Source organism: Oryza sativa, chromosome 5, assembly GCF_034140825.1.
Source record: "Oryza sativa Japonica Group chromosome 5, ASM3414082v1".
Taxonomy (NCBI): domain Eukaryota; kingdom Viridiplantae; phylum Streptophyta; class Magnoliopsida; order Poales; family Poaceae; genus Oryza; species Oryza sativa.
The window spans coordinates 14,805,681-14,822,669 of record NC_089039.1 but is presented as its reverse complement, the minus strand read 5'-3'; the positions used below and the strand labels follow the sequence as shown (position 1 = coordinate 14,822,669).

General features: G+C 43.0%; 1 protein-coding gene across 1 annotated transcript; it reads right to left on the bottom strand.

The window, feature by feature from the left end:
* Positions 1-6,848: 6,848 nt before the first annotated feature.
* LOC4338399 (receptor-like protein kinase FERONIA) lies at positions 6,849-16,756 on the bottom strand. The gene is made up of 2 exons (XM_015782811.3): positions 16,642-16,756; positions 6,849-9,773 (listed from the first exon to the last, which is right to left on the bottom strand). The coding sequence occupies exon 2, from the start codon at positions 9,566-9,568 to the stop codon at positions 7,028-7,030; it is 2,541 nt and encodes an 846-aa protein (XP_015638297.1). The 5' UTR covers positions 9,569-9,773; positions 16,642-16,756; the 3' UTR covers positions 6,849-7,027.
* Positions 16,757-16,989: the final 233 nt, after the last annotated feature.

Below are 16,989 nucleotides of genomic sequence, written 5' to 3'. Positions count from 1 at the left end.
GGCTCCTCGAACCGTCTTAGAGAAGAATGTTCCTCCAGCTGCCGCGTCCAGGTAGTCACGGGACATTGGAGTGAGTCCATTATAAAAGTTATGTAGGATCAACCAGTCGTCCATCCCATGATGAGGACAGGCGGCCACATACTCCTGAAGTCGTTCCCATGCTTCAGGAATGGACTCGTCCCTTTCCACGTAGGGCATTGGTTTTGCCCATCGGAAAGAATTTCAAGAGGAATACCATAGAGCATTTGTCCCAGGTGTTGACAGCAGCACTGTTGGCGTAAAACCAGTGTTTCGCTCTCCCGAGGAGGGAAAACGGAAACAACCTCAGCCTGACGGTGTCTGGACTGACACCCTTTATAGTGTACGTGCCATAGATCTCCAGGAACTGCTGCAGATGAGCGTTGGCATCCTCGTTAGGCTTGCCGCAGAACGGGCTAGCCTGCACCATAGTGATGAGGCTGGACTTTAAGTTGAAATCCACATCTCCCATGTTGATCTGCGGCCCAATGGCCACATTGTCAGCAGAGGGAGCAGCGAGCTCGCGGAGGGTCTTGTCAGCCATAGTCTTGAAGGTCGGTGGCGCTAGTACGGCTGGTTTCTCTGCCGGTAGAGTTTTCTGCGGAGCAACGACTCACGGCCTGACGCTTTGGAAGAAAGCTTCTGGATTTTCTTTGAAGTTTTCTGGCAAGTTGAAACCAATCATGCACTACCCTGTTTTCACAGTAAAAAGTGAAAACAACCAAGGTTAGCCTGCAAAGGGCAGTGATTATACAGAGGTAAATATAAAGTATTAGTTCAGGTAATCTCTATTATGAATCTTCCCCGGCAACGGCGCCGAAAATGCTTGTTGGTATTTCTTAACGACATTACTAGAAATATAATTCCCATCAATGACGCAGAAATACTTCTAGTATATTATGGTTACAGAGTTCATCCGCAAGCGCACGGATATACCATTGTAGCATTTCACCCGAGAGTATTCCAAGGGTATCGTATTTATTTTATCCCGTGGGAAGATCATGTAGAGAGAACTAATAATTTATATATTACTTGTAATAATCAAATCCTAAGCAGGGGTTAAGATAATCCAAGGGAGTGACACACAAGCAGTAGCTACTCATTCTCATAATATATTATATAAGCTAAGTGGAAAGAAAAGAGAAAGATAATCTACTCCTATACTTCTAGTATACATAGTATACATACATTATAGTTATCCAATATACTAGCTAATCCCCTCTATCCGATGCCCTCCTCGTACTTTGAGAAGCCACCCCTGACTGCCGAGTTCCTTACGACAGCCTGTATGACCATACAACCGGGGCTAAATACGGAGGAGTACCCTCCCCAAGGATTTAACTTAGGATTATATACACGCGCGGAGGAATACCCGTACTGAGCTGTCACCATCTGCGGCCCACCTTTCATCCACAGCATATAACCCCAAATAATGATATCCCGTAATCTAAATACCATGTCTAAACTACAATACTATTCTAATATCATCGTCATGACATAGAGCAATTGCATAAGCAAACATTATACCCGCACCAAAGCATTTCCCAGATAAGCTAGCAGCATATTCAGTATAACATGAACATAATGTAAAGTAGGCATTTATATACTCGGAAAGTATTTCAATACCATAAATGTATATAGAAGAGTATTCTAATAAAAGTACAAAGCTTACAAAAGAGAAAAGGAAAGCTACTAGAGCCATACCCGAACTCTTCTGAAGACTTCCGGACTCCTGATTTCTACTCTATTCCTATTCTACTAGCTTGATACTACTAAACTTAATATGAGAGAGCCTTGCTTGAGGTGTGTAAGTGAAGTGAGAAGGTGAGGGGTTTATATAGCCTCCCAATAACGGTTGTGACGGTTGGAATGGTCGGAAATACCCTCCAACCATCATTGGGAGCTAATCCACACCGTCCAGCCGCAACCCTGCATCCAACGGCGCCAGGGGGGTTCGGGCGAACCCCCTGGTTCGGCCGAACCAGGGGCCGGCCCAACCTGGCCCTAATTCGGCAGGTGGCCTCCTCCGTTGTTCTTCTCCGCAGACTTGTGAATTTTAGCCCAATTTGTCGTGTCAATTCTGAGTTATTGGCCCATTCATGCATAAGTCTGATTCTCGACATCGTCCGATTGATTTATCGTCTGTGTTGATATCGATTCTCCTCCGTTTCATGGTTATTCTCTGCAAAAGGTTAGTAAACCTAATACTAATGGAATATTATTATTCTAACATATATATGCATTGCAAACATTACTAGTTCTTCTCTATTTTGGTAATATTGACGGTCGAAGCTGATCGATAACGACCGTCAACAAAACCCCCCAAACTTAAACCTTTGCTCGTCCCGAGTGAAGGACAAAAGGAAACAAAAACTTTGATCAGGAGTTGCAACTATGTTGTATATCTCAAAGGTATAGGTGCAAGGTATATATACTCTCTCTCATATTAAATAATCAACACCTTGTTTCTGTTATTACGATTGTCTGAGATGGAATTTGGAGATCAAACTGGATCCGTTGGAAAGAGAATTCCGAGAGCTTAATTGTTGGGTTTTTGTTTTTGATTAATTGTTGGGTTTCAGTAGACATATATGACCAGCATAGTGATGGTTAATTCGTTTCCTGAAATTTCTAACTCGGTGGCTATTAACCAAACCAACAAAGATCACAAGGTTGAATGGATCGATCAACCGTGGCGACGCCCAGTTGCGAGCGGTTGCTGGACGACGTCGCCGCAACGACGCTCCGCGGCTCCGGCCAACAGTCGGCAAGCGGCGTCGGCAAAGCGGACGCCGGGCGAGGACAGGCAAAGGCACCGCAGACACTGGGAGTTGGACACCGGTGGCTCGGATATGGCGAGGTCCAACAAGGTGAGATTAATTGTGCAGTAATACCAAAATTACTACCCCCATCCTTTGGTGGGATTAGTCAAACAGATGTGTATTTTGCCTTTATCTTTTCACTTCTTAATGGTGTGGTGAGATCGTGTGCTTGTTTACATGGCATGCAACAGTGTGTTCGACAGGTGTTCGATATAATGTCTAGGAGAGAGACGGAGGTTGCAGTACAAGGCCGTTGCAACAGATCACTGTGAGATCGTGTGTTCACAGGTGAGTTTTAGTTAGCCTTTTAGCCCATACAAGGTTATCTGCTTGAATCTGTCGTTGGGTGACCTTGGTCTAAATGGTTTTTGAAAGAGAAAAAAAAACATACTTCCTCCGTTTCACAATGTAAGTCATTCTAGCATTTCTCACATTCATATATTAGTTAATGAATCTAGATAGATATATATGTCTAGATTCATTAATATCAATATGAATGTGGGAAATGATAGAATGACTTACATTGTGAAACGGAGGGAGTACTAAGCAAGTAAGCCTTCTGAACAGTGGCAGCACTTGGGCATTTATTCTCAGCCTTCTGAATATGACTAGTGAAGGAAACATGATGTGGATGACTGTCACGCCCGGAAAATAGAACACTATATTCCGTTTGTGAGTGCATAATTCCTTATCTCAGAAGGCAAGGTACACATTACAAAGTTGATAAATAACAAAGTATATAAGCGGAAGCGTAAATAGAGTACTTTATTACATGGGCGACCAAATGCCCAACACTGAAAGATAAACGATAAAAACCGGAAGCTACGTTGGGCCACCACATACGCTTGACGGCAGGCACGAGCTAAACATCAAAGCCATCATCTCTGAAATACTCCTCTGCTGGAAGTGGGAAAAAGGAGCAAGGCTGAGTACAACCACCGTACTAAGCAAGCCATGCAAGTGGGAAAAAGGAGCAAGGCTGAGTACAACCACCGTACTAAGCAAGCCATGCCGGGAAAATGTAAATATAATGCAAGGGAGTACAAAGAATTAATTTATAAGGCTATTTTGCAGAAAACTAGCATTTCAAAGCATTTAAATATTTAAAGGCATTTAAATAAAACATAAACCTTTCTCTAGTAAAATTATTACCAAGCCGCGCTCCAACGCTATCTTACCTTAACCCAAGCCAACAGGTGATAACTCTAGTTATTAAAATTTTAATAGAATTAAACTCTAACTTGGGTATATTGCTCGGCTTGCCCATAATCGAGGGCGCGGCTATTCGAATAGATTATACTCTGATCAGAGGTGTACATCGTTACCCACCAGACATGTCTTCCTCACATGTTTCCATGTGCCACATGCCACCACGGCATATGGACAGAAGCCATGACATAACCTATTGTTTAGTACTGCCCTAAACAAAGAGGTCCGACATAGACTTCCCCTGCCAGGTGCCCTGGGTCGAGCAGACAGTTTATGACCCGGGCATACAGCCAAAGACGTCGACCCCATCAAGGGCTTCATCCATCCCTATTCGTGTCTTCCTTGTTTATGACTGTACTAGACGATGCGTTAAGACTTACCCAATAGACAGGTGGTTGTATGGAGTACGCTTTGCAACAGAGGCCCGGTCGGCCCGAAGACCGGTCCTTATGATGGCCGAGGTGCGACTAGCAAAAGCAAGCACTCCGAACCCAGCTGAAAACATGTTTGGGGAATTTTGAAGGGGAAATATCATGTCATGGCTAAACAGCCACTAAACCATATTAACCATTATTTAAAAGTTATTCCCAAAGTCTAATTATTGGAAAACATCTATTTGTTTCTATTTAACCAGGGCTAAGCATATTCCTAATTTTACTAGTAAGCACCACATATATAAAGTTCTCACTAGTTTCATTTTTCCTAGAGTTATCAAGGATCATAATAATACAAATAATAAGGCTATAACAAGGAGAATCGGTAAGGCTAAATAAAACAGTGATAAACGCGGGAATTTTTAATAAAACGAAATGCAATAATTTAAATAAACATAATTTTATAAATTAGGACAGCAATATGATCAAAATGACATGACTTGCCTTGCTCGCTACCAAAATCTCCTGATCAACTTCTAGGTAGAGCGGCTCTTCCGGATATGCAGTGTCTACACGACATACGCAAAGAAAAAGGGCCAAAACATAAATAAAAACCATATAAGGTGCAGGAGCAAAGCATTAAAATGGGTTCTTTACTGTTTAAGGAAAAATTAGCAATTTGAACGGGTCAATTCCGAGTTCAAATAGTCAAGATATGGCTATTTGAATTTTAGGTGTTCTTTGAATGTCATTTTGTGAATTTGTGATTTATTTTTCTAAAGAAAACATGTGTAGAGAAAGAGAGAGGGGGGGGGGGGAAGAGATGGGCCGAAAATGGCCCAAGGAGAGGGAGAGAGATTTATTTTAGTTTTTGTTTTTAGATAAAACTGAGAAAGGTTAGTGTTGCATTAAAATTATTTAGAATGCTCTGAAAATTCCAGTAAAAATTGGTTAAGTGTTTTAAAACATGAGGAACAAACAAAAATTCCGACACGCCAATTTGAGTTGAAACTTGGTGAATTTTAATTGTTGAAGGCTATTTTTGGCTTTTACAATTTCTAGAAATAATTTAGACGATAAAATTTTAGGGTGATTTTCGGGCGCGACAATAAGAGGCATCCTTTGAGGCAGTGTTCTTGTCCAATGAGCAAGACTCTGTGGTCCTAACACCATGGTCCTTGTTTTTTTTCCTTTTTTAAAGAAGCATTCAATAGTTATCATTCAGTTTAAGCTTATCGATATGTTATTATTAGGTTACACCTTGCACCTCAGAAACAAAACACCTAAGAACATAGATTCGTATTTTCTGAGGTAAGGAAGATTAGCAAAGGGGGTGAAGAACATCACATACCATATGATTTTTGTTTGTCAATAGACATCGCACCTGAAAGAAATGTGATCAGTACCTAGAAATTTACCCCTTTTGTCACATTATGTCCGTGATCGGCATTTTCTGAGACAATCCGTGACCAGCATTGCGCTTCTTGGTTGCCTGGGAGGCTCACGAGAGGAATGCTTACAACACAGCACAATTCATGGCACTTTCATGTAGAAGATTAAGGAGGAAGCTCAAGCACCTGGCAAAAGTATGAGAACCTTTGATGTCGAGAAACTAATCTTTATTGTTTCTGGCTTTTAATATTCTTATACAGCTTTGTTCTCCCAAGCTCGATCAATCAATTTTAGGCAATTTCTCATACCTTCACCTTTCTTTTTTTTAATAACTAGAAAATATGCCCGTGCATTGCAACGGATGAATGCTATTTTAATCTTATTATTGTTATACGGTTTAGCTAGGATGAAATTCACTGTGAAAATTTGCTTGGATATTTTATTTTAGAAAATCATGAGCTGCAATTAGAAGTCTGACTTTAATCTCAAGTTAGCATGCAAGTTTTTTTAAAAAGAAATTTCTTATACGACTTCTTTTGTATTTCCAAAAGCAAACGAACTTAAAAATCCAACTCAAACATGAATCCGTATTTCCAAAAGTGAACGAACTTAAAAACCAACTCAAATACGGATGAAGTACCAAAATATACCGGCAAAAAGATCTTCTATTTTTATAATAGTCGAGAAAGACTAAATGAGAAATTTGCGCCTGTAGTAGGTCATTGTTCTTGACCATGCACATGACCCATGCAACACTCAGCCAGTGCAAGCAACACTGTGTGTGTCGAGTGTGCTCCAATTCATAGCATTGCAGAAATTCACATTGATATGAAAGAACCATTGTGATGAATGTTAAAGAATCAGCAAAGCCTTGTTCCGTCTCCAGATACCCTGGATATTTGTTCCTAATGTAATGTGGATATGTGGAAACATCAGGAATCAGTACAGTTGACAGCTGAACCACAGAACGGAAATATAGTGCCTTTGCATAGAGCTAGATAAGTTAAATTACCATTCAGAAACAAGAAAAAACTAGTCAAACCTGTAGCATTGGGTTTTTATTCGGAATTTAGAATCACTAACATTTGGTTCTAGTTAGACAGAAACTGACACAATTGATCAATAATGCAATATTCTAGTAATTGCGATCAAAAGATCATCAATACATGAACTCTGGATCAGAAATTAATTGAAATCCTCAACTGTTGTCCTTCATCGGCCCTGTGGGTGCATCATATCAGAGAAGATGATCTTTTGTCCGGTGATGCTCATTGTTGAGTAGGTCGATGGTTTGTCAGTACCCATGATAGTTATCAAGTCTGGTGTTCTCTTTGACGATGTTGTTGCTTCACTGAATTTTTTGTTATTCTCTGCATTCTCTTGCAGCTTCAGTGCAGCTTCCAGACTCCAAAGAACATCACTCATCAGCGGCCTGTCGATGCTGCGATCAGCAACACATTGTTTTGCACAATCAGCAAACATCCTAAGGCAGGGAGGACTGATTTCTCCATGGAGATGTGGATCAATAATTTTGCCAAGCATGCCTTTCTTCTGGCAAGATAGCGCCCAGTCACGCAAGCTTGCTTGCTCTTCAGGAAGCTCTATGTTCACTGCAGGGCGCGCGCATAGGATCTCAAACAACACAACCCCAAAAGAGTAGACATCTGATTTTTGGGTAAGTTGCTTCCTCCGATAATACTCAGGATCAAGATATCCGAAAGTTCCCTTCACAACTGTGCTGACATGGGTGCTGTCAATGTCTGGGTTGGCCTTGGACAACCCAAAGTCTGAAACCTTTGCCACCCACTTGTCATCCAATAGAATATTGGCAGTCTTCACGTCACGATGGATAATGGTTTGATTTGCACCCATATGCAGGTAATGCAGCCCTCGGGCTGCACCAATGCAGATCTTGAGGCGTTGCTTCCATGGTAAAGATGGCTTATTACTGTTGTAGAGGTGCTCCCGAAGTGTCCCCTGGGCCATGTATTCATACACCAATATCATCTCATTCTTTTCCTTGCAGTATCCGATTAGAGACACGAGATGACAATATCTAAGCTTGGACAACAACTCAATCTCGGTCTGGAACTCATGAACACCCTGCACAGATAATGGGTTGCTCCGCTTGATCGCTACATTTTCGCCATTATTGTCTATTTCTCCACGGTATACATCCCCAAATCCACCTCTACCAAGAAGAAGGCTTTCATCAAAGTTTCTCGTTGCAACTTGTATTTCGTCAAAGGTGAAATTCCGACAAAGATTTGATGGTGAATGGTAGAATTCAGTTCGATAAGTCATGCACTTTTTATCAGTCATGAAAGAATGCTTCGCTACCTTCTTTAGTCTGCAGATGATGCACACAGAAAAACAAGCGATAAGCATAGTGGCAGTGCTACCCATGGCTCCACGTATGGATGCTGGGACAGCACCCTTTGATTTCCCTCCACCAGATACCCCTTTAGGGTTCACATCAGACTTTGGTTGTGGTGGAAGTGGAGGGTTAAGGCCAGCAAGACTTTTTTTTCCAATGTCCTGTAGCTTGAAGACCTCAAGACCATTTAGTATTGCATCGTAATACTCTGGTCCACTTGAAAGATCAGGGTGAAGTGCAACCCACAAGTCCATCTGACCAGAACCAACTGTGACGATAACATAGTCGGTATATGTTGTTATGCCAATTCCTCCACTCCAAACAATTACATCCATTTGTTCCTGTACCGTCTGGTTGTTGATGTAAATGAAGAACGACCTCTGGTTCACCTTGGTTATAGGATACTCGATCTCACAAAAATGGAACCTTAGGAGGTAATAGAACCCTGCATCAACTGGTAAGATCCATGTAAGACTGTAGTGAAGGTTGATCTGTGCAATTGGCCCCATTGACCTAGCTGTTCCATATACATCAGCAGGTGCGATATAGTTTGGCATAGTACTTGGATATGTGATGGTGACATTACTATCTTTGCTGAAGGTGACCCCAAAGGCAGAACCATATATATATGGGGAATCATTCTCCCATGAACGATAGAACATAGAATCACCTTGTGGACTGATTGTCATGCCCCCAACATTGAGGCGGTACATCGTTTGGAAACTGATCATAGAATCTATATCAGATGGATCGGGGTTGCCATTGGTAGGTGGTATAGGTGATAGTGTTGTAAAGATGTCGGGCGTGGGGACAATCTCAATCCCATTCACAAATGCGTAAGAGCCATTCTGCGTGGATGGGAAAAAGGTGAGGTCCAGGCTACCTGAAGTGACATTCAGCGAGAATTCTCGAAGGATGTAGGCATACTTTGCAGCTAGAGCTGTTTGCGAAGCATTGAAGTTGTCTAAAAGGGTCAAATTGTTGGTTGTGACACCAAAGTAGGCATCTCTAGAAGCATAGTTGCCATATGCCACTGGATAGAAGTGAAGTCGCACAAACATGCGGCCTGGGATAACTGGGAAGGAATATGTGTAATTTGAAATGAAGATGCGGGATGTCATGTAAGGGACAAGAGATGGGAGGGAAGGGTCTTGATATGAAGCTCTAGCTGCAAGCCCTTTCACTGATGGTGCAAACGTGGAGCTAGTGTCCCCATCCCAACTCCGATTATTGCTATCAAGTTGCATGGCAGAGGCTCCACAATTTAGAAATATTGGACTAGAGGATGAGAAGTAGTTATCAGCCGCTATGGCGATTGATAAGAGGGTTGACAGTGTGACCCATTGGGTAGTAGCTAGTAGGCTTGGGTGCATCATTGGTAATGATGGTTGTGAAAATTAAAAGTTTTGAGCTTTCCTTCACATCGATTTGCTATAGATTCCCGGAAAACATAATGCTACAAGATAGGTGATGCAATTGCATACTTTCTCTGGGTAGGGCTTGGACATGAAAATTAGAGAGTTCGGGGGATTGTACTGTTTTTTAAGTCGAGAAAGCATGTCCAGATAGCTGTAGAATTCCCTGCAATCACAAGAAAGAATTCGGAACTTTAGCAAATTGTATCATGAAAAGAAGAATAAAAACTTAAAAACTTGAATTATAAGTTTCTATTTAAGAAATTATAATCAAACTAAGATCGCAGCAACACAAGATTATGTCATCGAAGCAAACACACTAAGGCTGTGTTCGTTTGGTGAGGTTGGGAACTCACCTCCCGTGCACGTAAAATGAAGCGACTTATTAGCGCATGATTAATTAAGTATTTGCTAATTTTTTTAAAAAATGCATTAGTATTTTTTTTAAAGCAACTTTCGTACAGAAACTATTTTGCAGAAAAAACACACTGTTTAGTAGATTGAAAAGTGTGCACGCGGAAAATGAGGGTGGTGAGTTGGGAACTCTCTTAAAAGAACACAACCTAAGTTACACATTGCCCCCAAACCAAACACACACCAAACACACTAAGCACTATGACAAACCACTGGTAAATTCTACATAAGAGAACATACTTGAAAATTATGGCTTGATCCATTTTCTTGGATAATACTAATTCCTCACCACCTAGTAGGAACTATTGGCGCATACAATTTTTATGCTGGTATGGATATCATCTTGTCGTCCGTCCCACCGCTCCCCATCCCCACCCCCAAAGAGTGATCCGGCTCAACATCCATCATCACATATTGCAGATTGCTCGACCGCAGCTAATGTTACCAATTGGATCATGACTCTTCCTCACCTCTCAAACAAACTCAAGAGACATGATCCTGACGACATAAAAATAGACAAACTATTAACACGCATGCAATCTTTGTCCTGGTGCTGCTGACCCCTATTGAACCGTGATGGTGCAGCAACCGCTAGTAACCCAAGCATGTATTTGCTTCATGGGATGGGGTGGGATGGGATGGGTCAAGCCCACTTTCGAGGGTGGGTTAAGTGGGATGGGATCATACATGAAAGAGAATATTCCCCAAAGGTTCATGTTTACATTATCCCTCAAAAATGGGTGGACCAATACAATAGATTTTTCTCTCACATTGACATGTGGGGGTATCCATAAGAAGTAGGACCATCCCTCCTAAAACACATGGATGAGTTTAACACATCCCACATAATCCCCAAACCAAACACATGCCAAGATGATGCCCTCCAGCACGTCACGTATGTCCTATCTCTCGAATAACCACAAAAATGGAATCCTCATATGTGAGAACATATGGTGCTCCTTCGTTTCCATCCATATCTCCACCAGAGTCACCACTTTATGGCCATTGTCGACATAATTCTATATCTAGACCCATCATTCTGGCAAACACCAAATCCCCCTCTAAAAATTGAGGACACCATTTAGTCTGTAACGATCGAGAACTGAAAGTGCATATATGGCACTAATTCTTTTGGTGATTAATGAGAACCAATTTGAATTTAGTAATGGGATTGTTAATTGTTTGAAATAGTAAATTTTCTACCTCATGATGCAAGGTGCAAAAGACAGTTTGGAGACTTTTGGCGAACTTCTAATATTTTGCTTTATTGAGTCCAAGATACCATACTATTAAGACGGAAGCCACATGTAATAATTGGATTATAATTTAGTGCTAAAAGTTGCATTTTCTCAAAGTCTTGGTACTTTTTAGGTTGGAATATCTGACTCACTGACAGAATTCCAATGCATTGAAATTTTTTTTAGCCGAGTTGAGGGTTGGGCTAAATTAAAAGTGATCAAGATATCCGCTGCAATTTTGGAATATCTGATCCGTCGGAATCTTCGTTTTTCTAAGGAACTCGATTATGTGTTTGGGATTAAATTCTTGACTGGAGTTTTCAATGCTTACATCAAATACCAGACGGACCGAACAATCCAAAATTCAAAGGACTCAACTCTTGGGTAGAAACAATATGCTCCATCACATATCGCCTAGTAGTATGAACATAAGATCACCTGGAATGCCTTGTATTCCTTGGAACTTGAGTCTCAGTTTGGTTTACTTCTTTGCTTTTGGAGTTTTCGATATCAAAATTGGAATATCCGACCAGTATTTTTACGAGACAATATTTGTTTGTCACAGTTGGAGCATATCCATCGATGAAGTCAGAATATCCAAGGTGGGACTAAAATTACCACCCCCCCCCCCAACTCCCCCACAACAACCAGATTTTATGTTGGCTATTTAAACCTCCACCCAACCCTTCTGTAAGGTTATCCATTCATCCAATTCAATCTTGCTTGTGGGTAGAGCTTTGTCCTATAGTGCTTTGGATCTTGAACTCTTTCTCTTGCTCTCTCAAATCCTTCTCTATCGTTGTGGTTCGAATCTTTGGGTGTGTGGATTTGGAGTTTCAGACCAAGCATGGGCACAAACAGACATGGGGTAGGTTGGGCTTGAGCCCTATGCCTAGCTCTATAATCCCCAATCTAATCTTGAAATATGCTATATAATCTGTGAAAATATTTGAGCTCTAACTAGCTCAGGCTTACGCACGAAGGTTTTATGGCTCTGCCGCTGTGACCAAGTGTGTGCTTCTCTTGATATTTGAGCACTATATATGGTTGTTTCCATGTAGTTGTGAGGGATTTATTATTGGAGGTGTTGAGGACTCGTATATGGCTAGGTGTCGACCTCGGTCACTATTTTGATTGTGGTGAGCCAAGGAAGTTTGCAAAGGCTGGATCTTGTTCAAGCAAGGAGAGATGTACAACAAGTCGAGGAGGATTGCATTTGTAGAACATCACAAGGATAGGGTTGAAAAATATCTGGATATTTTTAAGCTCCTCTACGGATATTTTTAAGCTCCTCTACGAAGACGTAGAATCTCGAGGTTTCGAACTCTGGGAAATACATTGTTGAGTAAATCTATAACGACACGATTTTTTGGGCTGACAAAAACTATTTTAGTAAATCCCTAATTCCAAAATTTTTTGTTCTCTGACAGTGGTTAAGGACTAACTGCCAAAAGATCTAAAAAAATCCCTGCTTGAGACCTTCCTAAATCACTGGTGGAGAAAGGGGCTTTACTCCCGGTTCATAACCCCCCTTTAGTCCCGGTTTTCAAACCGGGACTACCAATCCGGGACTAAAGATCACTATCTTTAGTCCCGGGTGAAAAAACCAGGAGTAAAAATCTATCTTTAGTCCCGGTTGGTGTTACCAACCGGACTAAAGATAGAGCTAGCCTAGCTAGATCGGTTGCTTTATTATTATTTTCTTTTCTTCATTGTGTTTTTAATATATTGATTTCGCTCCATCCCCATCCCAAAATCCCAAATAAATTATCCCCAAATCAGCCATATTCAAATAGATCACAAAATCTTAAAACAAAATTACATCACAACTTCTACAAAATTCATCACAAATACATCACATATTCACGGACATCACACACAAATCAAATACACAGATCTGAGTCACAAATTCTTAAAAAAAAGAAAAATAACACAGGCTGCCAGCCACTGTCGCGCCGGCCGCCGGCGTGCCGCCGTGCCGCAGCGCCGCCTGCCGCCGCGCCGCCAGGAGGCCGCCCGGGCCTCCACCCGCTGCCGCGAGGCCACCGCCCGGGCCTCCGCCCCGCTGCCGCGAGGCCGCCGCCCGGGCCTCCGCCCCGCCGCACCGCAAGGCCGCCGGCTGCCCAATCTATCAGTAGGATGATGGGGAGGGAAGGAGAGAAGTTAGAGAGGAGGAAGAGGAAGGGAGGATGGGGGAGGGAAGGAGAGGAGTTAGAGGAGAGGAGGAGGAAGAGGAAGAGATGGGATGAAGAGATAAGGTCAGTGGAGGAAGAGGTGAAGAGATAAGGCTGCCCGTCTCCTCCTCCTCGATCTCACAGATGGCAGATGCCTCGTACTCTCCGCCACGATCTTTAGTCCCGGTTGGTAACACCAACCGGGAAAAAAGATGCTATCTTTAGTCCCGATTGGTAACACCAACCGAGACTAGAAATAGAGTCCCGGTTGATACACCAACCGGGACTAAAGATTAAAAGGCAGCTCTAAACTTTTGAACCGGGATTAAAGATAATCTTTAATCCCGGTTTTTATTGCAACCGGGACTATTATGGATTTTGGCCGACCGAGCAAAGATGGTTTCTCCACCAGTGAATCTTCAACCCAAAAATCCCGATCCAGTTTCAAATTCCGGAATTCGAATTTCCCTCTGATACCTTTCATAAATTTCCCATCAATTTAAGGCCCGTTTGGTAAGGCTCCAAACTCCAACTCCGAGCTCCAAACTCCTACTCCAGTAAGAGCTAGCTTCTATTGGAGTTGAAGGCTCGTTGAAAAGTGTTTGGGTACGTTTCAGCTCTAGCAAAATTGAAAAAAAAATAGCCGCCGGCCCCAGGCGCGCCCTGCCGGTCGTTTGCCATCCCCAGGCGCTCCGCCGGCCATCGGCCGCGCATCGTCTCGCCGAGTGCCGCACGCCGCCAGCCCGCTAGCTGTTCGATGTTCCCAGACGCGTGGTCTCCGCGCGCCGCCGGCCTGTCGCCGTCGCCCGCTGACGCTGTGGAGCTAGGTTGGGATCGGGAGGAGATGGAGGAGGAGAGAGAACGGGAGGAGAGGAGGAGTGAAGGGTAGTTGAGTGGTAATTTTTTGTGTAAATAGACTAAAAAGTTAAAGGGTAGTGGGTCTTTTGGGGTGGATTGGAGTTATGGAGCAGCAAAAACCTAGCTCCATCCCCGTAGTTCATTTTCTAGGAGTATCTCTGCTACCTCCACTCCAAAAAACGGAGGATCTGGACTGTTTGGCACAACTCCGTCTCCATTTAAGTTGGAGTTAGGAGCTATAGCTGTGCCAAACGGGCCTAAATATCAATTTCTATCAAAATTTCCATTGAAATTTTATTCCTTGGCCTTTCCTTAATTTCTCGAGTTCAAGTATCAAATTTGAATTCAAACCTGAATTTGAATTAATCAAAGTTCCATCTCCATTCATCGATTTGAAAAATCCCACGAATCACTATTCATCTTCAGCCAACCATCTTCCTCTTCCTCCCGCCGGCCCAACCTCCTTCCTCTCTCCATCGCTTTTTCTCCTTTCTCCCACGCAACCTGCGCTGACCAATTAGGCCCAATAGCCCAATTCCCTCCAAATGCGCCACCGCTCGAGCCATAGACTAGCGCGCTCGGTCGCTCCATGGCCAGCAGCGGACAGTAGGGCCCACCCGCCACACCTCCTTCCTTAAGCTGGCAACTACAGCTGCAATGCCGCCCAACCGCCCTTGCAGCTCCGCCACATCGTTTCATTGCATCGATGTCGTCCCGATAGCCCACCGCCTTCGCTTCCCCCTGACCTCCGCACAGGTTATAGTTGTCATCGCGCCGCTCCTAGCTGCGACATGAATCGCACATCATTGCCTCTCTTCTGTGTTAGCTAGTGCTGAGCTCAGCTTTAAATTGGCCGACGAATCCCTCACCTTAAAGCTCCAAGCCACCCCCTCTCCTCCTTTTGCACCACACCATGTACTTTCCTCCTCCCTCTCCTCTCTCCCATCCACAATATATTACCGCCGTTGGCGAAAAATCCCCTCGTTTCACCACTGAGCCTTCTCCTCCTCCCTCCTTCCTTTAGTTCGCGATTACTGCACCCTACCAAACCCATCCCGAGCCTCCTCCACCGTCGATTTGGTCGCTGCCGGCAACCAAATAATGACCACACTCCACCGAGCCTCTTCACTGCTAGTCGCCGACCATCTTCACAGTCCCTCCTTCCAATCCAACCCATTCAATAGTTTCGCCCTCCCCTCCGTTTCCTACTCCTACAGCCATCCCATCCAGCGAGCCGCGCGCCATTCGACGGGGCACCACCTGCCACCGCCGACAACTGTCGGTGCAGCCTAGGGTCGGGGGCTAAGGGTGCAAGTGGGTTGACCCGTGAATCCACTTATATTATAAATAAGTCGGTAACTCGGGGCATCTCACGGCTATGGACCACGAATGCTACCTCCTACCTCAACCCATTGAACTCCAGCCCACCAACCCATTAACCCTTTACCGAAGATAAAGTCTAGTTCACCTCCTGGCTGACCCAACCTGTTAGCATCTAATCCAAAGCCAATCATTTTTCCAAAATTCTTTTAATAATTTTCTATAATCCAAAAAAATGTTTTAATCTTTAAAAGTTCACTTCTCACTATCCTCAATTCCGATTGACCCTATTTAAGTGTCCATTTTTTTTATATAAAAGTGAGATATACCCAACGGCAATATTAGTAATCAGTAATAGTATTTTCTTTCTGGGATTTTGTGTGGTTTTCTCTCTATTGCACTTTGTCAACGACGACAAGAATAACTTTGGATGCAGAATCTTGAAGGTTTCAAAGACGAAGACAGAGGAAAATCACCCTTTGATCATATTGCTCCCAGTGTATAAAACTTTGTTTGTAAAATTATATTGCTAGCGTGCGCATTAATTTGACCGGCCTCGATTTGTGCGACGAACCGAAGGACCTACATAGTAGTTGAATATATAGTACATGGGTATTTTGCTAGTGGTAGTAAAATTAATCTAAACATTTCAAAAAAAAATCATCTAGAAGCGCATATATGCTTATTGGGAAAAGTCCATTTGTGGCCATTACTGAACTTAATTTTCTCAAGGTTTTTTTTCACCGTGATGAACTAAGACCCTTTTTCTTCTCATCATGCATAAACTGCCGAGCGCGCTATAGCTCTTCGGCTGCAGGCGTACATATTGGAGTTGCCTGCTAAACAAGACGCCATGAACGACGAGAGGTTTACATATATATGTTCGTCAAAGCTAGAATTGAAGAACAAATCAGGTCAGGTGCTGCATATATATAATTATCGTTTTTATTTTGATCTGGTGTGTTTTGGTGCAGGCAGCGCATAGCATATGCATGTGTTGAAGCTAATTGATTGACATGAAAGAACTCACAGTACGGGGGCGAACGAAGGTATATACGATCTTCGCGCGCGGCCTGCGCGTCGATCGGTCTACTTGACGTCGCCTGGCCTGCCGCGTCTCACGCGCCAACTGAGGTCGTGGGCATGGGCATTTTATAACCAAGTGAATGAATATATTAGCAGGGGCAAAAAATATGGCGCCGGCCAATTTGTCAATATGCCATCCAACTTATCAATAAACAACCCAATTTTTTTTTTACGAAACACAAACACAATACAAACACGGACAACCACAATATGCGCACACTGGTTCTTCTTTTAACTATCCATTGCATAAAAAATAGAAAGTGTGACCTGTTTTAGGTAAATTTGCAACTAA